This window comes from Trichosurus vulpecula, chromosome 9 (genome assembly GCF_011100635.1).
Source record: "Trichosurus vulpecula isolate mTriVul1 chromosome 9, mTriVul1.pri, whole genome shotgun sequence".
Taxonomy (NCBI): Eukaryota; Metazoa; Chordata; class Mammalia; order Diprotodontia; family Phalangeridae; genus Trichosurus; species Trichosurus vulpecula.
The window spans coordinates 167,268,764-167,296,762 of NC_050581.1; the positions used below are offsets into that span (position 1 = coordinate 167,268,764).

The 27,999-nt window shown below is 36.5% G+C and overlaps 1 protein-coding gene across 1 annotated transcript in view; it reads left to right on the top strand.

The window, feature by feature from the left end:
* The window catches only part of CNTN3 (contactin 3), a 342,495-nt gene extending 315,314 nt beyond the window's left edge, over positions 1 to 27,181 (top strand). The window contains exons 19-22 of the mRNA XM_036738044.1: positions 595 to 781; positions 18,001 to 18,113; positions 21,326 to 21,494; positions 25,259 to 27,181. Of these exons, the coding sequence (XP_036593939.1) occupies positions 595 to 781; positions 18,001 to 18,113; positions 21,326 to 21,494; positions 25,259 to 25,362 (573 nt within the window). The 3' untranslated portion in view covers positions 25,363 to 27,181. The remainder of the gene's footprint in view (positions 1 to 594; positions 782 to 18,000; positions 18,114 to 21,325; positions 21,495 to 25,258) is intronic.
* Positions 27,182 to 27,999: the final 818 nt, after the last annotated feature.

Genomic DNA, 27,999 nt, shown 5'->3' on the forward strand with positions numbered 1-27,999 from the left:
CTTTATTTTATAGCACTGACTCCTTTCTAAATGTCCTGTGAGAGGGGCACTATAGATATTACTATATCTATTTCACAAACGAGGAATCTGACATTCAGAGAAGTCAATTGACTTGCCCGGGATTATACAGATACTTGGTTTTGGAGATGAGATTTGAGCCCTGGCCTTTCTGACTCTGTGTCCAGTTCTCTAATAATATTAAATGAATGGGGGAGGGAGGACCAAACATCACAGACTGCCATATTATGCCAGACTGGCTGCCAAGAAGATACAAGCAACTGTTATTTTGTCTTCTCAATAAAATCTTTATGAGAATGAGAGTATCATTTTATTAAAATTTGAGAAGTCAACAGACTTTTATAAATGATTTTCTGTAGCCAATCTCATCTTCACAGTCACACAGTTGCAGAGAGGGTCAGGTTTCAGGACTGTGGTCATTTAATATTTATCTAAAAGCTGTGTCTTAGCAGTTTTATCATTTTAAAATAAAGCACAGTGTCAAAGGTCACTCAAGGAAAAATCATACTTTTGTGTTAGATGGTCTTTCATGAATAGCACCAGCATCAAGGCATTACTTTTTATACCCCTTTTTAGATTCGGTACTGGAATAACGGAGGCAAAGAAGACTCATCCAACAGAGTCAAGGTCATGGGGAATGAGACAACGGCCAGACTCCAGGGCCTACAGAGCAACTTAGTATATTACACTGCTGTCCGAGCATACAACAGTGCTGGGACGGGGCCTTTCAGTGCTACGGTGAATGCAACCACAAAGAAAATGCGTAGGTATTTTCAGATTCTCTGAATGGAAAAGAAGGAGCTCCATATGGCATATAATTTGCATTTAAAATGAAGACCATATGTGTCACTGGGGATGAGCAAATCAATTACTGTTTCCATTATTTGGTGAAATCCAAATACCCAGCTCCTCACTACAAAAGTGCCAAGACATTTAGTATGAAAAAGGCCCAAAGCCTAAGACCTTTTTCATTGAAAATGTCTTGGCACTTAGGGTAGAGTCCATACATGGAAATGGGCTTGCAATCCCGGAAGACCCAGTACCTCTTAAGCTAAACAGATCTGTTGTACTCACTCACAGAAGAATCTAGAACTATGATTTGTTTTGAAGGCAGAGGACCCAGGTCCAAATCCGAACCCTGACCCTTATTACCTATGTGATTCAAGGCCTCAGTTTTCATTTATCTACCTATTTACCTATCTATTTATCTCTCTATCCATTTATCTATCTTACCTATTCATCTATCATCTATCTATCTTATCTATCTATTTGTCAGTATCTATCTATCATCTCTAGACCTTTATCTATGTTCTAACCATCTGGATTCATATAGATACACACATATATAAACATATATATGTATATATATGAATATGCATATACATTTTATATATACTTACAAATATACACAATTAAGGGATTGGACTAGATGGCTTGTCAGGCCCCTTTCTACTCTATTACCTCATGATCAATTTAATTGATATTAATATGTTTTAAATTCTCCAGGCTTGATGTTTTATAAGAAGTTCAAAATAGCAGCTCAGCTAAACGTATCAGCTGTTTCAAACATTCCTTGCCTGAGCGGGATGCTAATTGGCTTGAGTGAAAGAATCTTCAAATAATATAGGTCAGCATTAATACCTCTCCCCTCTCAGAAATCATAATAAAAACCCCAGCCAGAGAAAGCAGTGTTTCCTACCAAACTGAGTAATCTGTAAATGATTATGCGTCGAAATTTAAACACAACTCAGAATCACCGGTGTGAAGGTTGCTTTCTAATCAACATAAATCCACAAGCAAATCCATACTGTTTGATTTTTGAGTCTTACTCAAATGTTCCAGATAAACTACTATTAAACACGAATGGTGAATTACTTTTCGTTTCTTATTACATTCTCCTAGTTTGACCACTTGACAAATGAAAAATGCTTTTCTCCTAAGAAAATATCACGAGCAAATGGTATTCAGCTTAAGTACTAGATTTTTTATTCTCGCAGTACAACATCCATGAGAACTATGTATATGCTTGGATTAATTTTTATTCATTATTAATTAATTCACATTTTAAAAAAATACACAGGTTAAGAGACCTAGATGTGAGATTACTACTGTAGTCTATATTTTCATCAACAGCACATCATATTACATTTCCCTGTATTAAAAAAAAAAAACTTTGTTGCCTTAAAATATTGTGAAACCATTAATGCACATTTTTTTTCTTCATGTACATAGACATGAGTATCATTTTTCAGGATAGTTGGGTTTATCATTCATAATACAAAAACCTTAGTCCATGATATTGGAATTTCAGACAATAAACCAAAATAGTGTTTGGCTATTAAATCTGTGATCTTTGACCTTAATAAACTATGCTCATTGAGTGGGAGAGGGGACCTGTGATTTCATTAGTACGGAACCTCCTGGTGTGGAAATCCCATCTATTGATACAGTTTAGCAAGCTGTTGATATTTATAATCTCAGAATTTCCTGGGGCAGGGAGAAATGATGGTACACTTATGGTACGCACGTATGTACATCAGAGGCCTAGACGGAGCCAGAACCTCCTGACCCCAAGGCTGGACCTTGCTGCTTCCTATGTCTGTAGAAAACTCATTTGGATGCCAAATTCACAGGGTTAGCCAGATTACAGGGGAAATGCTTAACCTGCTTAAGGCCAACTCTTCTAATTACTTTATCATGTCAATTTACAGATGACTAACATAATCCCTATAAATCAGTCTTGTCTAATTGCTTAAAAGGACCAATGAGACTCCAGCTTCGCAGGCTTGGTTAGCCGTTAGATCAAGTGTTATCTGCCTCAAAATAAGAGAAAGTAACTTTCTTTTAAAATATCGTAGAATTCAGATTTCCCAGGAAATGCCTTTGATTGTGATGGCATTTATGCTGTAATAATAGCTGACATTTATATAATGATTTGAGTTTTGGCCAGCAATTTCCATATATTTTTTCATTTGATGCTTACAACAACCCTTAGAGGTAGGTGTGTTTATTCTTGCAATTTTACATTTGAAGAAGCAGAGGCTGGAAGACTTGTTTGAGTTTAGCTTGCTCGCGCCTGAGGTGGGATTCAAATATGTCCTTCTGATTGCACATATGATTCTCATGGCAAAGAAGCACCGTACACACAACAATTTCTGACTTTGTGATAAGTCAGCCATTTATAATTTACTACTACAACTAGGTGGCACAGTGCAGAGGGCATTGGACTAACCTGGAGTCAGGAAAGCCCTAAGGTCTGTTCTTGCCTCTGACACATCCTAGCTATGTGACCCTGGCTCTCTCAGCCTCATAATACCACCTACCTCACAGGCTTGTTGTAAGAATCAAATGAGATAGGTAGAAGATTTTATAAACCTTAAAGAGCTATATAAATGCTTATATAAGTGTAAAGTAGCAGTAGGAGTAGAAGGAGGAGGAGGAGGAAGCAGAGAAATTGTAGTGATGGTGGTGGGATGGCAGCAGCAGTAGTGGTGGTGGTAGTGGTAATAGTAGTAGTAGAAATTGTAGTGGTTGTGGTAGCAGTAGTAGTACCAGTGGTAGTGGTAGTAGTAATTGTAGTAGTGATGGTGGTGGTAGTAGTAGTTGTAATAATAATAATAGTAGAAATTGTAGCGGAGGCAGTGGTGGTAGTACTAGTAGTATGTAGTTTAAGAAATGAGTACATCACAGTAAAAAAAAAGGGAACAACAGGAAGAAGACAATAGTTATGTTCTAAAATTAAGTTTTTACTAATGCTCATTTAAAAGTCACACTCAAGAAGACTTTAGTTCAGTATAAACAGGAACTTTCTCAAAATAAATAGAGCTGGAAGAGGATACAGGGAGTATGTAGTCTGACCTAATTGCAAATTGGGGAACTGATCTTTTAGCTTCCAAGACTGAACTGCCTAACCATAGAATTGGAAACCTTGTTAAGTACTAAGTTGCATGTTACTGCATGTATTCAAGAAGAGAAGTCAAACAATTTATCAAGAATGTAATAGGAATCATCCCTTGAAGATTCTATGATTCTATGTGAAAAGAAAAAAAAAAGATTCTCATTAATCCTCAAACTCTCAACTTCAAAGAATGATCTTTTATTTCATTCATTGAAATATAATTTGGTATTTTTACTTTTAGCACCTTTTTAAAATCTTGCTGAACAATTTAACACTTAACATGTTTTCATCTTGCACCTTTTATGAATGTGTCATTAACACAAGGAAGGAAATTACCTCTAGGGGAATATTTAAAATCTCTAAAGAGAATAATGAATTACACAGGTGTACTTCGGACACCCAAAACTCCATAATTCCTTAGTTATCTGAAAGGGGAAGCCTTTTGTAGATGTCACAGCCCTTCCATGGTTAAGTGGTAGCTTCTTTGTGGGTAGCAAGGGTATCCAATTTTCATCACCTGCTGGTCAACACTATAGTGATGAGCTTCTCCACTTGGCTGGCTTGTTCATCAGATTTTTCAATTCATTTCAATTCTCATTAAACTTCTAAGCACCTACTATGTGCCAGGCACTGTGCTAAGTGCTAGGGATACAAAAAGAGGCAAAAGATGGTAAATAGTCACCCTACATTCAGGGGCTTCCATTTTAGTAAGACTGTGATGAACTCGCCCATCTTTAGCATAAAGCATGGTGAGGTCTAGGTTTGGAATGTAATACAGATTGCAGAGGTTAGATTGCATAAAAGGTGAAATAGTAATATATAAATAATACACAAATAGTAATATAATAAATAATACATATAAATAAGTATAATATATTGTAATATATTATGTATTATAATTATACATATGATGTATATGAATAAATATGAATAATACACACAATAGTAATATAATAAATAATACACTTCTTAGTTCCAAATTATGTGCCTAAATACATGATTATTTCTTACCATCTTCTTGAAAAGAGAACAGTAGTGAATGTCCATTGGATATGATTCAAGAAAATGGGATAGACTAGCAAGATTTGGATCTCAGAGACCTGAAAGTAATTCAAGAATGTTCCGTATAGCCCTTAGGTGACCTTGGGCGATTATTTGTTTTTCCTCGATGGATCTCAGCGTGCTCATCTACAAAATGATGAGACTGAGCTAGACAAGGCCTGCCATACTTTCTGCTCCAGATCTATGATCTTGTCACATACCTGGGCCTCAGTTTCCCCATCTTTAAAATGAGAGGCTTGGATTATATGCTGCCTAAGGTCTCTTCCAGTCCCAAATCTGTAATTCTGTATTTTTTCCACCCAGGATGATCTTGATGTAAGTGAAGGCATAGTAGGAAAGGGCTGCACTTAGAATTAGGAAGACGTGAGTTTGAATTCTGCCTCGTATGCTTACCATCTTTGTAATCCTGGACAAGTGATATGATCTCACTCTGCCTTAGTTTCTTTATGTGTAATGTGAGCTGGTTGAATCTAATGATGTAATAGGTCCTTCTAGCTTTGAGTCTATGAAATAAAACTAAAAGCAGATTATACTGATTAAATAATTTTCCTGCAATTAAAACCACAAAACTTTCTAGAATTTTTACTATTTTTTTGCTATTTTTTTCTCCCAAATATGTTCCATGGTCAGGTTCCTGTCAAAAAATCTCAACTTGTTCAATACTTCTGCCAGTTAGTTACCTTTCTGATTTGAAAGGAAAGTGATTAAGAAGATCTCTGGGAAGAAGAACCAGTTATATCGGAAATTTCGTTGTCTCTTTGAATGTTATTAGACTGAGATTTCTGCTATATTCGGACTAGTCCCTTTGCTTAGAAGGTTACCTCCTATAGAGTTTGAAAAGAGGAAATTTGAATATTTCCCAGTTGGGATGTCAGCAGGCTTGTTCCTCACCTAAAAAAGAAATCACTTGGTCGTCTTACTTTCCTTGATGAAAGTGTAGTGTCTTTATAGTGCTTGTACTTTCTCACCTTCTTGCTGAAAATGCAGCCATTTTTGAGCAATTAATCATATCAAGGATTCCTTTTTAATAAAAATTACTCTTCTTTTTCAATATGTGTTAGTTCATTGGAGGTGAGAGTGAAGCAGTGGGGCCTGTAATCAGCTTTACATTCCATATGCCTCTGCCCCTACCAGCACAGTTATCTAAGTAAGCCAGATCAAGATAAGCATCCTACATGAAGGGAAATCAGTCATCAAAAGAATACTGCTGGGGTTATTGCAGGGTTGTCAGCAGGTTATAGATGCCTTTTAGCTACAACGAATGCACAGCCCAACAATTCCATTTGTACTCTTGGGATGTCAGGAGAAATTAAAGCATCCTAGCTTGCCCTGGGGGAGGGGTGTCACTCTGTGACCACCTACCTCCTCTGCGAAATGGGGATGGGAATAATGGCACCTACCTCCCAGGGTTCTTTTGAGGATAAAATGAAACAGCATTTGTAAAAACCTCGTGCAAACCTAAAGGAAGTATATAATTGAGAATAGCCGTAGAAGTATGAATAGTGCTGCTGGTGGTATAAACTTAGGGGAGGATTTGGACAAGAGAAGACCAGGATAATAAGCATGGGCAGGTTGGGTTGTGCATCATTAGAGGGGACTTCTAAATTAATGAGGTAACTGATATATTTGAATATTTTGAGTAAATGTGTGTCCACTGTGGAATCTTATAATCCTAGAGTTTTCAACATCACAGAATTTCACCTTTGGATGGAACCTCAGTGTCAATTGAGTCCAACTTATACCTGAAAGGGAAGCCTTTCTTCTATATGCCTGACAGGTGCTCAGCTACATCAAAGGAGGAGGGACCAATAACCTACTGTGGGAGTGGATTTCATTTTTTGAGTAGTATTAATTATGAGGAGGAGCAGTTCTATGGTTAGAGCATCAGGCCTGGAGTCAGGAAGACCTGAGTTTAAATCCAACCTTACACACTTACTAGCTGTGTGGCCCTGGGGAGGTTACTTAGCCTTGTTTTCCTCAGTTTCTTCATCTGTAAAATGAGCTGGATAAGGAAATGGCTAACCACTCCAGTATCTTTGCCAAGAAAACCCCCTGGACAGCATTTGTGTGCCATGATCCATTGGGTCATGATGAGTCAGACATGACCGAAGAACAATTTTTAAAAAGTTTTTTTCTCATGTCAATCTTGTACTTGCCTCTTTGCAACAAAGGGCATATCCTCTTTTAGCAACTCAGTTAGGAGCTGGGCTCAGGACATTTTTTAACCTACCTTTCAGTTGGAACTCTTTTCTCTGAATGGATACTAACACATGTTTCTCATGATATACAAATATCAAAATTTGCTACATGTGGGACTTTCCCTGGTCACAAGCTGAGAGAGTCACCTAAAATAGAGTCTAGTAACTTATCTTGTTAAAGGCATGACTCACAGAGACTGAGCATTGCCATGAGTCATAGGTGCTCACGTACCTGAGAACGTAGGCAGGTTATTAATTACCTTAAGAGTTCAATAGATTTTTTAACCTTCTAGTTTGTGTTGTTAGCCTGATGGGGCCTCATGAGAGGCATAAGGAGGTAACCAAAGATACCTACTTTATGTTAGGTTATGGTATGGTTGTTATCCTTCATTCTCACGGAAGACCAAAAGGACATCACTGTGTTGGGGTCGAGGTATGGTGTGAATGACTGTGGCTGATCAGACCCATATAAGCTCAGAATGCTTTACCACAGATCGGCTACCAATATTCCATATGAACATTTGGAGTGGAGATGCCTCTAAATTTGTGTATCTGATGATTCTTTTGAGTGACGGCAATTCTGCTTTGTTCATAGAACACAGCACTTTCTGTAATGAGGGTACACCATACTGGGCAGTCCAGTACCAGTATCTCCCATGTCACACAACTCCAAAGCTCTTTAGAGATACCTTCAGAGTGCCCTTGCAATGCTTCTTCTGACCTCCATGTGAGCACCATCCTTGTGTGAGTTCTTCATAAAATAGTCATTCAGGCAAGAGTACATTTGACATTTTAACAATGTGGCCAGCCCATCGTAGTTGTGCTCTCTGTGGTAGAGTTTGAATACTTGGCAGTTTAGTTCAAGAAAGGACCTATGTTTGGTATCTTATCCTGTCAGGTGATCTTCAGAATCTTCCTAAGACAATCCACATGGAAGTGATTAAGTTTCCTGGCATGGTGCTAGTAGATTGTCAAGGTTTTGTGGGCATATATAAGGAGGTCAGCACAATGGCTCTGTAGACCTTTAGTGTGTTAGGTAAGGCTTCATGTTACGAGGGTTTGATAGATTCATCATTCATTCTTACTGACTTTTTCTGGATAGGCTGCATGACACAGTTTCCCAAGTATGTCTGCATACAAAATTTATTGTGCAGTGCCTTCAGTGCAGCTTATGACTAAAGAAGAAGCACATGAAAGAGCTGACCTCAGAGCGAGGAAGACCTGGGTTCAAATCTCACCTTTCAAACTTAGTGACTGTGTGACCTTGAATGAGTGTGTCAACCTCTCATCCTTGAGGCCAGAGGTGTCAAATTCACTGCCCTTGAGCTGAAAAACTCCCGAAGGTGTCCCCAATCATATTAAAATATCATGGGGAGATGTTTAACAAAATAAATAAAAATACAATATCATATACATAATGCTAATTTGTGGTTTAGTCAATATGCTTTCTCAGGGATCTGCTTCTATTTAAGTTTGACACCACTGGTCTAGGTGACTCTCTAAGACTACAGGTTGTTGTTTAGTTGAGTCTGATTCTTCCTGGGTCAAGTGACTTGCCCAGGGTCACACCACACAGTGCTATACTTTGTCAGTCTGTTTTATAAATATCACCTCATTTAGTCCTCACGACCCTGGGACATAAGTTCTATGCTCATTTTACAGCTGAGGAAGCTAAGACAAATGGAGGTTATGTAACTTAACCAGAGTCACACAGCTAATAAATATCTAAGCCCAGATTTGAACTCAGGTCTTCTTGACTCCAGGTCCAACACTCTGTCCACTGGGCCATACTTACTTGGATATTAATACGAATCAGTATTTTAATTGCTTATACTTCTTTCTACTCACCGTCTCTTTTTTCAATATTCTTTGGAATGGATTAGTTATCATTTACATTTCTTCTGGCGAATCCTGCTCATTTCCATGGGTTCTGTACAATCGCTCTGTTTTTCACTATAGAAGAGGCTTATCCATCATCTTTAAAAGTGACCTTCTAGACAGTTGTGGCCCTTCATTCCCCTTAATGTGATCAGACAGCAGAGAGTTCAATAACAGATCATGTGTTACTCATTAATTCACCAGAGCAACTAATATATTTTAGTTCCATAATTTGAAAGGTAAATTAATTTCCCCTTCAGTCAATGTAGGATCATCACTGAGGAATAATCATTAGGAAAAGGGTACCTGACCAATTAAATTGATTTCTAATGTTCTCTACTCCAGTAGTGGTAATAATAACTCATCTTTTATGGAGTCTTTACAGTTCATAAAGCAATTTCTTCACACTTCTGTCAGGGGTTCCGTCCTGCCAGTACTACCCCATTTTACAGCTGAGGAAAACTAAAGGTCAGAGTGGTTTACTGACGTGCCCACAGTCACATGACTAGCAAGAGTCAAAGATATGACTCTCACCCAGCTATCTGATTCCAGGTCTGTTGCCCTTTCTAACAGACCTTGGTTGCCTTTTCATGACAGTGCACTTCTTATCATAAACCTATCAGTGGTTCCCTAAAGCAATTAAGAGGCTGAATGATGTAGAACAAAGTGATAGGAGGAAGGAAATCTGCCTGCAAGTTCTGTGGTTGATACTGGAGATTTTAACATTTAAGCAAAAGGGAGAAATCATTATATTGCTGCATTTTCCTACTTTAATCAACTTAGGGACTCACAACATGGGTACTTTTTCCAGGAGTGAAGGTTGCAAACCATTCCTGGCATCTTACTGTGTGAGATTATGATCACTCATGTCTTTGAAGAGCCTCCACAGGGAATCTGCCCCAAATCTGAGAGGCCTTCCTCTAAGTCAAGGGTTCTCCTGGGGTCCATGATTTAAAAAAATACATTTTGATAACTATATTTTAATCTAATTTGTCTCCTTTGTAATTTTATACATTTTATTTATCTAGCTAAAATTAATCTGAAAAGGGTCCCTTAATCTTCATTAGAGTGCCAAATGGATAGATGACACAAGAAAGCTAAGAACCACCATCATATCATTTAATGGGAATTTTTTGGTTTGGTTTTCTGTTTTTGTTTTTTTTTTTTAACTCTCTGCTTTTGAAAATCCTTATCTTTTGGTAAGACTCTGCTTCCCTTTAAGGCCTTTTCTGAGATTTTGCCTCCAATTTGTTGTGCTTTATACTATCATGACTTCTCTTTGACTATTTGTCTTCTATACTGTATTTATTGTACAGGCTGCTCTCATAGTGTAACACTTCTTTCTCTACTCTCATCCCCATGGGATGTAAATTCCTTGAAATTGATTTCATTTTTATATACACAATACTTAGCTCAATGTCTTTCATGTGAGACATATTAGGTGATGTAGTAGATAGAGACTGAGCCTGGAATCAGGAAAACCAAGTTCAAATCCAACCTCGGACACTTGCTGACTGATCCTGGGTAAGTCATTTAACCTCTCTGTTCCTCAGTTTCCCCCACTGTTAAATGGAGGTAATGATAATACATAATTTACAGATGTGTAGTGATGTTCAAATGAGGTAATATTTGTAAAAAAAATAAAGATAATGTTTAGTACAGTGCCTTTGGAGAAGGAAATGGCAAACCAATCCAGTATCTTTGCCAAGGAAACCCCAGCTTGGGTCATGCAGAGTTGGACACGATTAAGACAAGTGAACCATAAAAACAGTGCCTAGCATGTAGGAGGCCTTAATAAACTCTTATTCCTTTCCTTACTCTCTCCTTGGTGACTTGAAGTGACATCTTCTATCTCCTCTTCTTAGTAATCATACTTCCCATCACTCTTTCCCACACATCTAGCATCTTTCCTGCAAGAGCTGTCTAGTGACTTGAACCTTTGATGCTCTCAATATTGTATCCACCTGAGAAGAGCTTTCTTAGCTGTGTACTTAGCCCAAGTGGCCACTCTTGCAAACAGTATGTTGTTAATTGTCATTTCTATTTTTTTCTTTTCAGATGCTAGAAGTTGAGTGGTTAGATACCAGATGTGGTGATTCCATAGGCCATTGAGGATGAAATCAGATATTTATTGATAGGCTGACGTATTTGTTCCACTTCTATCATGCGTTATTCCATTCCTCTCTCTACCCCATAGTTGTCAAAGGGTGGTCATTTTGAACTATTTTTTGTTATTTAGCAATTTAGGAATAGAGATAGGTTTTATTTATCAATAAGCATTTATTAGGCATCTACTACATGCCAGGCACTGTCCTGAGGATACAGAGAAATGCCAAAAACAGTGCCTACTCTCAAGACTTACAGTCTAATGGGATAGGGTCTGCCCCAGTGATCTTATAGGCAAAGGGAACTCCCAGATAAAGAAAATTCCTCTACCAAAAAAGGTTGGTGCATTCTCTACATCTGACAGTCTTAAAGACTTGCCTAGATCACAGAAGATCCAAGTGACTTGCCAAAGGACACACAGTAAATATGTATCAGAGGTAGGGCCTAAACCTACATCTCCCTGGCTCCAAAGCCTAGCTATCTCCTTACCATTCCACACTGTCTCTTTTCAATATTGTTAATTAGATAATACAAGTCATATCCAGGTCTAGTACATGTATTATGGAGTATTATAATAAAGTTGTTATTTGATATTATTTCACATCAACAATGTTATTAAGAACACATTCATTTAACCACAACAGTGTTAATAATAGCTAATCGCTTTATAGCACTTTGTTTGGTACAACTTTCTTTATGTAATATTTCATTTGCCCTTCACAAAAAACCTTGTGATGTACGTGGCTGTTATCCTCATTCTACAGAAAAGGAAGCTGAGGCTAAGATAGCTTAAGCGACTTGCTCAGGGTCACTCAGCTAATAAGTTCCTGAGGCTTGCTGATTTTTACATGAAATGCCTTTCCAATTTCCTTTGAATTCATACTCTTTTTTAGTGCATCATCAAACAGTAAACAAATGTTTAACTATTCCCAACAAATTAATTCTTAAGAATTTGGAAATGTGTTTCAGTGTAAAAGTCATTAGTTCTGGAGTCAGAGGCTCTGGTTCAGAGCCTGCCTCCGATATGTATTAGCTGTGTGACCTTGGACAAGTTACTTCCATAGACCTCAGTTTCTTCATCTGCAAAATGAGATGGTTGGACTAGATGGCTTCTGAGATCCTTTCAAACTCTAAATGTGTGATCCTATAAGTTTCTAAGCCACACGCGGTTTGTCAGGATCCCTAGCCGTGAGGAAAAAGCTAACACTTCACTATTTGAAAAAGTATCTTGCAAGGCAGATTCAACAGCTGGGTTTAGAACCATTTTTTTCTACTTTAAATTTTATTTTTAACCACTTTCTTTTTTATGCTGAACTTAACAATCACCAAAAATGTACAAATAACTAAGCACACAAAAGAATGAAGTGATCCAGAAAAACTGAACAATTCTATTGCCAAGATTTCCAATTTAATATGCATTTCTTTTAAAAGCTGTATAAAAGAGTCATTTCTGCTTTAATGCTCATATTGGGAGAGATCATCATACCCAAATAGCAAAAAGTTTTCTGCAGTTTTCAGAACTTAACCATTTAACCAAATAAGTATTGAAATGCTGTCCAGGGAGTTCTGGCTATGGCCCATATCATAGAATGTTTAATGAAAATGAGCAGAATTGGCAAAGCCAACAGTTTGGGGATTGAATTGTTCTGATCGAGCATGGACACATATAGAACTCTACTGTAATAATATCAAGCTATTGTCATCCTGTTTTACTTGGGTTATGAAGCACATCCTTCTCTGACCTAATCTCAGTAGTGATGCCTTCACAAATCTTGAAGGCAATAAAGAGCTTTTCTAAAAAGTAGACAGCTAATTATAGTGGTGCAAAAATTGAACTTTATTGCTATCATTAATTACATAATGCATTTTATATTTTACTGCATCTACAGCCCTTGCCATCATTCCTCCACAATGGAAGATGTTTTTGCCCTCTTCCAGGAAGCAAGGCATAAATCTTGCCCAAATCAAACCTATGAATCAAATCTAATACCTTGATGAAGGTCACAAATAACATACAAATCACAGTGTCATTTCTACCACTAATGCTGCCCCTTTCATCAAGTGTGTGCTCAGGAAGTAACATTTCTGTGAAAAAAAATGAGTCAACAATATGTCCTGTTAATCTTAGGAGCAGGGCTCAGAATCTTTCATTCAAATCCTTCCTCAGGCACATGCTCGCTGTCATACTCTTGGTTAGTCATGGAACCTCTCGGTAGTTTTCCAGGTATGCTGCAGATCCCCATTGATAAAAGGAGTTTCCTGACTGGGAGTTCCTTACATTGGTGGGAAAAAAGCAGTTCTGAAACAACAACAATAACAGAAACAGCAACAACCAAAAACAACAGAAAACCCATATCTTAGGATTGTGGGACACCAACTTCAACAGCTCCGCAAACATTTCTGTGGGTATTCCCTTGACCAGGGAAAACTGCAGTGCACCTATACTTTCTCTTCATGTTTATCCCTTATCTATATCATTCAGTAAATCTTCTACAAGCATATTCACCCATGTTTGTTTTGTTTAACATTTCATGAATGCCAATGCAACCCTCAGGCTGTCCATCACTTACTTTCATGATATAATCAGCCCATGTCTTTTTTCTGGCTATAAATGTCTTTTAGACATAACAACATGGGATGACAGATTTAGAGCTCAGAAGGCACATGAGAAGCCGTCTTCTACAAACTCCAAACAATGATCCTGATCTGGCCAAGAAGGATCATTTGGGGGAAAAAAAACAGAAACCAAGGAAATATTTAAATATTGGAAACAACAGGTGGATGATGGCACAGTGCACCTTAGAGATGAAGAAATGCATTTTCGGAGAGGTGAACGACTTTCCCAGTGTCACAAGTTAATAATAATGGACTGCATTTATATGTTACTTTAAGGTTTTTAAAAGCACTTCACAAATATCATATAATTTCATCCTTGCAACAATCCTGGGAGATAGATACTACGATTATCCCCACTTTACAGATGAAGAGGTTGAGTAACTTGCCGAGCATCACACAACTAGTAAGTGTGTGAAAGCAGCTTTGCCTTCAGGTTTTCCTGACTTTAGGTCCATTGTTCTATCCAGTTATCACCACCTAGCTGCTTATTAAGTGTCAGGGTTGAGATACTTCTTACGAGCAAATGATGGTTGATAATAATGGATTGTAAGTTAAAAGACTTTTATTGCATGTTACATGACTTTTCCAACATCACACAGCTGTCTCTGGCCAGATATGAACTTATATCTTCCCAATTCCACACCTAACACTCTACCCATCATGCCTTTCTGTTTCTACACAAAACCTCTGAAGCCCACAAATGGCAGTGCCTGCTTTCACTTTCTAGTATTTAACTCCCTTATTTTTGTTCTGTGTATATTTACTCTGAACATACTTCTATATGTATTATATACCATCTTCCCTGATAAAATACAAACCCCTTGAAAGTAGTGATTGACTCATTCTTTCTATTCGTATCCCAAATACCTAACAGAGTATACGCCACAGCTTAAATACTCAGTAAATACTTGGTTGTTTCTCTAGACCTCTCAATACATTGTTTCACTGTAAATATGTGATCTCTAGTAGAAAATTTGGGGAGGAGAAAGCTGGCCTGTTCCCATCTTCTGTCCTTTTCAAAGATAACATATTGAATCAACTCTAACACATGTTTTTTTAAATACAAATACCATCTGCTTTCTTTTCCACTCTCTGTGAATGCTCCCTACTTCCTTGACATACCTTGAAAATCAGTCCCTTAGCGCCTTTAACGTTTTGTTGCAGACAGCATGATTTTATCATTTCACAGTTGGTCAGATCTTGTTGCTTTCCCCAACTATCTTCTTAAGTGCCATTTTTACATCAATAGTACATTGAATACAGAGCTGTTAGAATTCAAATTAGTGATCTCCTGGTGAGAATAAATCCTTATAGAAACACTTTCAGATCTTTTAAAATTTACGCGTATTTGTTTTTCTCCTTCTACTTTCACCTATAAATGTTGTGGAGGTAATATAGTTATCTGAATGCCACCCCAAGATTTCTGCCCCTTCATTTTCCCTAATATTTCCTTTCAGTATTTGTGAGTCAATACTGTTTTTACTCTTATATCATCCTCCACCATCGTATATGATCATGAATTTTAAACCAGAAGTATCAAACATGCAGTCTGTCATACCTTCCAAGTATGTCCCGAATCAGATGAAAATCTAAATGGGAAATATTTAACAAAATAAATAAAGATACAATGGAACATAAGTAATGTTAATATGTGTTTTTCTAAGTCAATATGAGGCTTGTGGGGGGCCACTTCTTTCTGAGTTTGAAACCACTGATCTAATCCAATACCACCTTTACATACCAATATTGCTTCACTTAACAAGCTGTACATTTGCTTGAAACAGTAGTTTCTGTACTTTTTTAAAGCTTTCTAAATGTGTTAAGTTTTACATTGGTTAAAACTTCCGTAAAAAGTGGTAATGATCATAACCAAAGTTTTAACTCCTCTGTATTGTGCAGAGTGAACACTTCTTTTGTTTTGTTTTTTCTCAGTAGCTTTGCCCTGAAACCAGCGTCCTCAACTTTATTCTCCTCTCCAAAGAGAATTTTCATCTCCCTTGTCACTATGGATGGGATTTTTTTCTCTTCAGTTTTGTATTAATAGCTTGTTCCTTGAAAGGGATAATGGTTTGATAGGGATTAGAGAGGCTGAAAACATATTATACATTTCTAATTTGCATTACATAAGCAGCTTCCAGATCCTGAAACCCCCTCAACCAAAACAGGTTATCACATTCACTACAAGTCAGAGTATCACTAAGGGTACTGAAGGGTTAAATGAATTTCTGAGGGTACATAGACACTGTTTCTTAGAAGGACTTGAACACATCTTCTTGGCTCAAAAACCATCCCTAACCATAACACCATCCTGCCTTTGGTCATTATAGAAAGATTTTTACTTTTGAGTGCCAACAGTTAAATTAATACTTGGAATATTCTAAAAGCTGGGTTTCTTAAGCATTCTCCTCCTTTTCTGCCACTGCCACCATCACTGCAGTGGTAAAAGGAAGCCAGGCTGTCCTAAGGGCCATTTTGTACTTTGGTTTGTTTCACGTATTTCCATGGCCAAAAGATTCACACTTATTTGTTTTGTGATGATAATCCTCCATACTTAGCCAGATTAGTCCTTGGAGACCTTGTTGTATATCACTAGGAATGCACCTGAAACCTGACAGGGAGAAAATCACTCAATCTCTCTGACCTCACTCGTTTTCCTCATTTGTAAAATGAGGGGGTAGACGAACTGTCTTCTGAGGTCCCTGTGAGCTCTAGATGCATGATCTGAAGGTCACACTTTGCAGGCTTGGAATAAGACTTGTCACCTCTTAACTGCTAATCCAGCACTGTTTCTTTTGCATTTGGTCTTTCTAGACCTGATTAAATGAGGTTATAAATAAATCCTCACTCTTTGCAGGCTATTCATTCTCTAATGGGAGCAGACCAAGTATACTTTTCAAAATTATGCTTCAATGTTCTAGTGCCTTTTAAAAATGTTTCCTCAAAAGCAGCATACAAAATTAGAAACTGACACTTATTAAAATACAATTTTTCCTTGGCTTAATTCTTATGTCAAAGGGAATACAAACAGTCCTCTTGCTTTTCCATTTGGCATCTTGCTCTTGTACTCACTCATGTCCTGAAAAATCACCTATGCTTCATTCATTACTTCCTTCAGTAGCAATTTCCACAGGTCTCTGAACTTGTCCCAAGTACAGGGTGTCCCTAAAGTCTGGACACATAGGAAAAATGCATATTTTGAAATATTTGGAATATTAGCAGACTTTATCCCCCTTGAGTTCTTTTCCTGGGATATGCTAAAGGAGAAGGTGTACTCAATGAAAATCACAGATGCAACACACTTGATTGAACGCATAAAGAGTGAAGGTCCTAAAATTGACGGCAACATGGAGTTATTACATCGAGTTCGTGTGAAGCTTGCAAAGCACATCAACCTTCACATCACAAATGATGGAAATCATATTGAAGATGTTATTTGTTAATATTCCACTTAAATAAAATGTGGAAAGTTTCATTCATTTCATTTCTTGAAAATATGCGTTTTTGCCTATGTGTCCAGACTTTAGGAACACCCTGTAATTGGATGTATTCACTCAGCACCATGGCTAAGGTACAAGGACCATCTAGCAAAATGGATAACCATAGACTCATTGATAAGTTGTTCTTTTGTGTTTATTTTGTTTTCCTTTAATTTGGGGTTTTTTGTTTATTTATTCATTTTTACCGTTTGGCTTTATGACAGTTTCTATGAAATGCATTATTGGCACAAGTGAGAGCTATTTATACTTAAATATACTATGAAAATACCAAAATATGCTGTCTCTTTTTGTCTTTGTTTAAATATTAGGCAGAAAGCTGATATTTTAAAGTAGACAGAGAGATAGAGGCCTTTGAGTTGACCCTGCTTCTGGTCCATATGTATTCTATGATTTGTGGACATAGCACTTTCTTTTCAATGACTCATTTAACACTTCTAAGACTAAGGACAGATGACAGTTTGAGTTAGTGGAAGGAATTTCCAACCTGGGAGGAACCCATACTGATGAAATCAAACACTCAGAAGGAAAAAATGTCTCAGAAATCCATGAAAGTTTATCTCAAAAGCAATACTCATATCATTTTGTCTTTCCTCCTTATAGTTCAGCTAACAGACTATACAGCATCTATATCCGAGACCCAACAATAATTAGTTGTTGAACCTACAACTGTGTAGCAAATTATCCATGTCAACAGATTTTAAAATATGCTTTCATTTTGTGTTTCCAGCACCTAGTCAACCGCCAGGGAACATTGTCTGGAATGCCACGGAGTCTAAGGTCTTAATTAATTGGGAACAGGTCAAAGCAATGGACAATGAATCGGAAGTTACTGGATATAAAGTAAGTCAGTGCCAGGTCGCAGACAGAAACAGTTGCAACTTTTACAACCTAGTCATACAAACCTAGTCATGTATTTCATCTAAAATATGTTGAATCTAAAGTCATTTTCTGCATACTTTGGATAATAAGTAAGCATTAATTATGTGCCCAACATGTGCCAAGGCACTATGCTAGGCAGAGTGTATTACTTGATGTGTTTGACACCTAAAATTCCAGGCAAAAAGGCAATTTGAAAAAAAAAATTCTGGTTTCAATTAAATGCTACATGTGTGTTTTGTTCATTTGCTGATGCCATTTTGAGATTTCTTAAATTGGGCTGCAAATTTGTGGATGGTGCAAAAGTTAATTTCACTATGCAATAAATTTTAATATTTTATCACTTCTGGTGCTTACTTACAAAAAAAAGTAGATTAGGCTGTTGTACACAAAACTGAATAAGTATTAGAAAATTTATTCATTAAAATCTCATTTGGGAAATATATTCATGTTTTGTCTTTGGATAATATACTTTCCTGAAAATTTATTCCATAAAAAAATATTTGTTGAAGATGGTTTGCAGTTAGGGAATGGAAGCCTTTTTCTGCTTCATCAGATTTGTAAAACTCAAGCATGATCCAGTTCTCCAAGGGGTCTGTGATCTCACTGATTTGGGTATTTCTTCCAATACTGTAAATTGAAACTTATGCCTAATTACCCATTAGATCAGACCCTAGTCCATTTCTTTCCACCACAGAGTGAGCTTGGTCATAGGGAATGGGGGATGGAGGAGGGAGTGTCTACTACATAACTTTTCCCATTCTTTTAAGATTGCCTGGTTAACAGGATATCCCTCAATTATATATACCTTGTTCTTGCCAAGGCATTTTTTCTGGTCATGTCATTTTTCCAATAGCCTCTACACCCTCCATTTCTCATTTAATTTGTGCTGTGATCTATTAACACCCACAGGGTGCCTCTCCATTGTCCTTTGGGTGATTGTCAATTAAAATTCTTTGTGCACTTTACTATCCTATGAATCACATACATGTAGTACTCGAATAAATCATTTATTATTGATAGACTACAAGAAATTGAGACCTTTTTAATGAATGTGATTTTAACTGACAATACATGTATAAACATGGCTGTGATTAATTCATTTCTTAGTAATTGTTCCCTATTTATTTTTCCAGGTTATTAGTTCATGGATATCATATGTTTAGGTTTAATCAGAGACAACACATTAAGTCTTTTTGTTTTCCCCTAATGTTTTGGCTAGTGAAATGTGGCAGGATAAACAAACAGATGGCTTTTCCTGCCATTTCTTAGGCAATACGTGGGTTTTAGCCCTGAGTCTTGCTTTTCTGTGTAACCTATCAGTCAGAAGCCTGTTTCAAAAGGGGTAAAAGCAAATAGGAATAAAATATTTTATTATCTTTGGAGTTGACCTCAGCTTGGAGTATGACAAAAAGGGTCCTGAAATTAATATACCTATGTAAGGGATCCAGAGACCTTATGGAAAGGAATGTCATAATGTAGTATAGCTTCAATTTTTTGCCCCGAGGCCTTCTAAAGCCAGTGGGTATATCATTAGCTGCCAAAAACCAAAAAAAGACACATGAGATTTGGGTACATAGACCCATTTTCTCAGTTAAGCATGATTCTTTCCTGTCTTCTGGGATCCAAATTTAATTTAAAGTTGGATTATTGCTAATATGATCACTTTAATGTAGCCATGATCTGCCTAGTATAATGACTGACTTCACTGATACAGATCTCAGCTTCTATAAGTTAGCAGGTTCTCTTATTCTTTCCCATAAGCCAACCATGTGCTAGAGTAGTAGAAATAAGATATACTCTGCAAGATGTAGTCATACTGAATAATCAAGTACAGAGAAATTCATCACCGGTAGATTATGTACCAGCCAATGATATGGGGTGAGGGGGGTGCATGGTAATCTATGAAATGCATGAATTCCCAAATTAACCCTTAGTACTGTGTGAAAAAACACATAAAAAGGACATTTAGAAACACATTGTTCTTAGGTCTTTTACACGTTGATTTTAATGAACAATCTTTGTGCAGCAGCCAAGGGGTTGGCACTGTATTTTTGAAAAGCCAAAAAAAATGGTTATGCAATTTACTAGGGTTTTTTTTTTTCCCATCTGCCAAAATAAGATGAGAACTGAGTCAATGGATTTTTATTATACCTTAAAAAGTTTGGGAGCCACAGTAAACTATATTTAAGAAATAACAATCTGATGGAAAATGAGAAGCTTATTAAAAAAACAAATTGGATATGGCACTAACAGATTTATATAGCGATTTCCCCAATGGAAATAAAGATCTTTTTGACTCCTTCATGAGTAAGGGCAGTTGGAGAGGCCAATGGCTCCTCCCATTCATTACATTCCCCTACGAGGCTTCTCATTGTTGATATGAGGGACAGAGCCATCAGTCACATCCAGATGAATCTCTTAAAGAATCAATGAACACCTCCCATCATATAGAGTAGAGAACTAGAAAGTGTTACTGGTGAGAGGCTTTCTTCTTATTCAGTACGTTTGTGATATATGTTTAACACTCACCTAAAAAAGATTATCTCTCTGCCACTCATGTATTAATTCTACCCCTGATTGTTTGGGCTGTAATGAGCCACATTCAGTCTGTCTCTTTTATATAAACACCTTTGGGAACAAAAGTCTACTATCCCCTCACCCAAAAACCTCAAGAGTCCTTGAGATAGAATCTAAAATGGTCACCTTTAGCTTGATCTCTTTCTTTTACATTTGTTATTTTGGCTTTTGAGCTTTTGACCTAGAAGATGAAAAAAATCAGTGGAGGGAGGGATTTTTGCTTGTTTAGAAGGGGTGACTGCTTAACACTTCAAGGAAGGATTTCAAAAGATATATCATTTTACTATGCATTGTGAAATATCAGATTAAGGCTTAGAAAAAATAGCTTCATTAATAAAAAAAGATTACATTCCTCTAAACATATATATGGAAATCATACATTGAGTAATGCAATTTTAATGTACAGTCAGCTTTATTATTTTCCTGTTTGGGAGAGCCATTAAATCATTTATTCATGGTAGATGGCTATTTTCCTATTGTGTACAACAAAAATTACTCCCCACACTGCACCCTCATATGCACACATGCATCCAGATTAGAGACATATTAATGGAAAAAACCTGAATGCTCAAGAAACATCCCTTTATATGTTGTAGGTATTTTACAGGACAAGCAGCCAAAATAACATGAACATACTGAACACCAATAAAACATCGGCTGAACTTTTGCTGCCTATTAATGAGGACTATATTATTGAGGTAAAGGCATCAACGGATGGCGGCGATGGCACTAGTAGTGAGCAGATCAGGATCCCAAGGATAACAAGTATGTTATCAGATATTCGCTGGTTGTGGATGAGATTTTAGTGCATTATCATGTGTTCAGTGTCATGATGGGCGGAGCATAGTTAACTCCACGCATCATCCTTTTTTCTTCTGTTTTTTAAAACTGGAACCAATGAGTCCTGATGAAGTGTGGAACATTGGGAATCATGGAGGGCGGGGTGAGGTGGAAATTGACAAGAAAGAATGAAGAGAGTCATGTGGCCTGATTGAGCCCTGGACATGTAGTCAGGGTGGCCTGAGTTCATATCCTGCCTTAAGAAACCAACTATGTGACCCTAGACAAGTCACTTATTGTCCTTCAGCATAGGTTTACAGATTGGACCACAATAGGTCCCAGCTCAAGCTCCACTTAATGGCTGTATTTTGGGCTCTCCTGCCTTAGAGTGAATGTCAGTGGTAACTGTTTCTCTTTGGAACAGCAACCCTAAGAGTCTTCCCCTCCCAGCTTGATTTTTTTTTCTTTTTTCTAATTAAAGGGGCCATCCCTTGACTCACATCTTAAAGAAGCCTATTCACTGAATGGGCATCGCCTCACCCTAAGTAAGTTGAAAAGGCCTTAGCCTAGGGCCAGGGTCTCCCATTGCATCCTGAGCCATCTCCAGTCATCCTGATGAATATCTGGTCATTGGATCCAGATGGCTCTGGAGGAGAAAGTGAGGCTGGTGACTTTGCACAGTGCTCCCTCACTCAAATCAAAGTCAACTGCAAATCATGTCATCATTTCCTTGACGCCATGGTCCTCCTAGAAAACAAAGGACAAACACAACGAACAACCTTATCTGTAATAATAGCACTTACCTCATGGGGTTGTTAGGAGAGTAGAAAAGATAATACATGTGAAGCACCTTGTAAATCTCAAAGTGGTCTGTAAATGTTAGCTATTATTAGTTTTAAAAATGTCAATGAAACCCCTTTAAGTGACAGTTCACCCTAGCTAAAGCTGCCTCCGCACTCTGTAGGAAGAAATGTTTTGCTAATTAAATTAATTGTGCAAGAGAGTATTTAACCTATGGACAATCTTTTTTAAGGTCGTTAGCATTCTAATTGCTTGTAAACTACTAATTACAGATAGATCTGATCTCCTCGTTAAAGATGGTCCAGTGGACATTCTCCTTGGTTGTTAGCAAATAATTCGATTTATACAAGTCCTTGAAAGGAAAAACAAAACCGAACCACTGCATTTGTTTATAAAGAATATTTTCAAATTCAGAATTTTCATTCATTGTTATTATCATTTACACAGTTAGTCCATATTAGCAAGACTTTACTACATTAAGAAATTAAATTAGAAAAAATAGATGCAAAATCATTATAAAACTCATTTTCTGCATTTAACCAGTTTTCTAGTCATTTTTATCCAAAGCTGTGGCTCCCTAGGACCATTTTTAGATGTAGATTCTGCCACTAAATTCTTTATTCCCAAAGCACAGGTCAATTAAATGCAAACTCATCTGTTTGGCATTTAAAATCCTTCCATAACCTTACTGCAACCTATCTTTCATCCTTATTACGTATGACTCCCCTTCATGCACTCCATTTTCCAGCCAAACTGGCATTCTTACAGTTTCTCATATACAGTATTGCATCTTCCATCCCTGAGCTTTTGCATAGGCTGTCCCCCAGGCATGCATATTCTACTTCCTGACCTTTGCCTCTTAGAGTTATTATTTTGCTTTAAGACCTAGCTCAAATTCCATCTTGTACATGGACCTTTTCTAATCCTCATAATTGCTAATGCCTCACCCAAATGCCCCCCAAAATATCATAATGTATTTATTTTATGCATATATAAATGAATACATATTCTCTCTAATGATAGAGGCACTCTGAAAATGCACACACACACACATAGACACACATGCGCACACACACTTATATAGATAGATATAGATATCTATGTAGAAAGAGATACCATCATGTATTTATTTTGTATATATATATATATATATGTACATGTGTATATGTATGCATAGATACATAGATATGTACTTATATCTATATATATAATTCTCTCTGAGAAAAGCAACCTAAAAATACATATCTACATATCTATCTACATTTATATAAAGATATCTGTGTAGAAATAGAATCTATTTATATCTATATAGAAATATATCTTTATCTATCATATACCATCTATCATCTATTTATCCATCTATCTTTCTATCTATATTAATATATTGCTACTCTCATTAAAATATAAGATCTTTGAGAGGGTTGATATTTTCTATAAAAGAAACAAGATGATATCTTTACTCGAGGAAAGGAAATGATTGCTATTAGTATCCAAAAGACAAAAGTCGATAGGAGGTCAGCTGGATGAAATTCAGTAAAACATAGATTTCTGATTAAGAGAAAGACAAGGAGGGTGACTAGTTAGACATGGGGTCTGTGCCGTGAAGGGTTGTACAAAGTATTCTTCTGTGAATTTTTTTAAAGAATTCCTCATGTTCTAGTGGGATATGAGGTGACAGGTCCCATAGCAGGAATCTCAGATTTTTACCTAGTTTTCTAGTTAAGTAGATTTTAAAATTAAAAAATGATGCTATATTCTAAGTAGAAAAACTCTCAGAATTATGTTCATGGTGACGAGTGTTTCTTCATTAAACACAAAGGCTCCCCAGGAAAGGTGAGTCTCTGTGATCTCATGGGGTGGGAGCTGTTTTTCCCTATCAGGCTGCTGAATCATGGCTGGTCCCTCCCCCTAACAGCTCGAGAATTGCTGAATTTGCACAGAACGGTGACTGCAGGAGGCTATCATTATGAAAATGGAGTTTGTATTGATTTTTTAGGCTAGTGCTTGTGCATTATACATTAATTACTTAGCTAGAAGTATATGAAAACAAACAAATGAATATTTTCCATCTGCTCACCCAAAAGACTTTTCATCTAGAGACTAGTCAAAGACCATATAAATCAGGTAATATTATGTGTGCAATTAAACAAAAATGGAAGGCAATCTTCCTAATTTAACTGAAGTCCAATCAGTAATGCTGGATGAATAACACCCAACTTATTTTATTTGTTCTGGTCTGATCTGATGTGATTTGATTCAACTTAGAACCGAGATTTCCTCAGTTTGGGGAGTTCCCAGGGAGGAATTTCATCTATCGAGGAAGATCAATCAGCATCTTCTCTTCCACTTAGAGTCTTAGAGAGTTTATCTGCTTCCCTGAGAGGTTAAATAGATGACTTCCATAGACACCATGTCTCCAAGGCAGGGCTTGAACCAAGGCTGGCATTCTCCACCGTGTTGTCAGTCATTTGTCAGTCATGTCTAGCTCTTTGTGACCCATTTGGGGTTTTCTTGGCAAAGATACTGGAATAGTTTGTCAGTTCCTTCTTCAGGTCATTTTACAAATGAAGAAACTGAGGCAAATGAGGTTAAGTGACTTGCTCAGGGTCATACAGCTAGTAAATGTTTGAGGCTGGCTTTGAACTCAGGTCTTCCTGACTCTAGTCCTGACATTCCATCTACTGAACCACCTAGCTGCCTCCTCCCTTCTTATGCCAGACTGCCTCTCAAAAATGTTTTATAAAAATATAATTATTTAGTCTTTTCTAGAAATGTTTAAGGAGGATTAGTTTGAGGGATAAATAAGGTGAAGAAAAATAATAAATCATTGTCATAACTCAGAATTTGTGTCGAATTTTCTACCTGGTGTGAAAGTTGTCACATTTGTCATGATAGTGGTACTGCCATCATAATTTGGTGTTGTTTGTTTTTTCCCCCATCTGTTGCAGATATGGATGCAAGAGGGTCTACTTCAACAGTCTGCAATGCCTACCCCTTCTTATCAAGCTGCATCACCCTATTACCCATATTTCTTGTGAAGACTCTTTGGTGATACTGATTTTCATTCTCTAGGAAATTGATAGGTTACACCACCACCCCCCCCTTTTAAAAAGTGCTTTCTTGATATACAGTAATTATGCATGGTTTTCTCCAACTCTCTGTTTTTAAGTATTTTCTATTTCACTGTAGGTTAAAAATATAAATACAATTTTGTAAAAGATTCAGTAAGTCCTTTTAGAGGAATCTGAAATGCCTTAATACTTACTTGATGAACCAAAGGAATTTACATATTGCACCCTTCAGACTTTTTCAACCAACATGATTATGTGAAGAATCCAAGCATTGCCTAAGAATGGAGGCTCATAAAAACTCAAATCTTCTTTAACTTAAATGAAGCTCTATTTTTCCAATAATCATATTGTGATTTGATAATTTCATCAGGTGCTATGCCGACTCATGAACTGTAATTCACAGAGAGAATGCTATTTGTATGTATTTCTTAGAATAGCCAGGGATTAATTTGATCTATTAAGAATAATGTATTTGCAAATTACAATTTGTAAAGCTCCCATGCTTTGAGCTTCATTATATTTTGGTCGATTTGAGATCACATCAAATGGGGCACCCCTAGCCATGTTGGGGCTCTCAACACATCTATGTCAGCTTATTCTTGGTAACTCATGTCCATGGAGAAATGGGTAAACATGTAACGCAATGTGTTAATCATTCACTTGGTCATTTTATAAAGTGGAAATTTCTATAATATATGATTTTTCCTTGAGGAAGTTTTCATTCCTTTCCCTTGAACAGTGCTTCAAAACGAAAGATCTAGAAAATGGAGAATATCTTGATTCTAAACTAAAATATTAAACAAAACTACATTCTACATTCTTAACTTCTTTATTTACTGAAACTCATCATTCTGTCAAAGCACATTTAACAATTGCTATACTTTTCACTTAAGGTTTTAATCAGATTGTACCAATGCTGGGGATTTTATTATGTGTAACTGACAAAATCTTTCAGCATTCATTAAAAAAAAGTTCTAGACTCATTTTCCTAGCAATATGTAAAGAATATGTAAAAATAAGCACATTCAGTTATGACTATTTCAAAAACAAAATTTTCCACTGATATTCCATTTCACAAGATTATTTTCTTATTTTTACTTCCAAGGATATCAGAATTTGAAAATATGAGAAAAATTTCAAGAATAAGGATTAGTGAAATTCTGATATCACTTTGAAACATCTCCATGTACATTTAGAGATTAAATTTAAGAGACATTTATTGTATAAAACAGAAAAAAAGATTCACAACTTTCTTGCAAGGTTTGTATATACTGTATATACCTAGAAAATATAAATGGCTGGTAGCTTTCCATATGGTCATGGTTGTTTCCTACAGGTCACAAATTGGGAAAATAACATTTCCCAATCAATCTGTATTTCCTGCTACATGTAAGAGGATTGTAACTTTTTAAAAATTATTTTAGTAATTACTACAAAACATTCATGTATTTCCATTCCTAAGATGGCTATCCTATTGTTTCATTTAACTTCTAGTTATATATCTCTGTGAGATATGTACCAAGTATCTTGTTTCACATTGAAAAGTATGAAATTTCTCCTTAAACTGCTGTGTGTGTATCCTATGGTTATCTGTATTTATTATTTTCTATTATTCTAATAAAATTTATAACACTGAAAAATGCTGGGACATTTTAAAGTATGTTAAAGTACAGACTCTAGCAATGAAAAGCAGAATATGTAAAAAGGTCAGAAGTGGAATTAGTATATATCCTAATGGCTTTGCCTAGTTATAGTATCATTCCTTGTATTTTCCTGACATTTTGATTTTTTTCTTTCATTTAAAAGATATTTTAATACACCTTAAGCCATGACTCAGTACTTGGGATTGACCTTCCTAATAAATACGTCTGTTTTGTAGTCAGTTATCTTTGTACTTTCAGCCTTTTTACATTTGGGATCAGAACTATGGTGTTCACTTTACTTCCTCTGAAGTGACTTATTTTATCATGCCTTGTCTTGGTCTTATTAGTAATATGTTAACATTATAATTAATTCTAGTTTATAAAAGACCCCAGAGGCAGTCAGGTGGCACAGTGGATAGAATGCTGAACTTGGAGTAAGTAATACCTGCTAATTGACTTTAGTCATTGAGCTCAGACAGCTTACAAAGAGTTTCCTCTTTTGTAAATCAGAGATAATAATAATACATAATAATAATGGTGATGATGATGATGACAAGGAGATAACTTAAGTAGCCCTTTAAAGTTTGTTAATTGCTTTACAAGGATTCTCTCATTTTATCCTAGTAACAACCCTGGAAGTTACGTGCTATTATTAAGCGTTGTGAAGATCAAATGAAATAATTGAAAAAGCAAAGTGCTTGTAAAATATTGTGCTATATAAATGTTAGGAAAACTCTCACCAGGGCTTCCATTGACTGTCTTTAAAGTTATGTGGACTTTTCATTGAAGATTGCATTAATATGCTTTTTAAAAATCAATATTGGAAGTATCAGAAAATAACAGGTACTCACATCACCACTTTGATGTATCTGTAAGATCACTAATTTAAGAACTTTCTCCAACAGGGCTGATCTCCATCCATCCATCCATCCATCCATTCATCTGTCCATACTTGCCCTCTTATTCTGTACAACA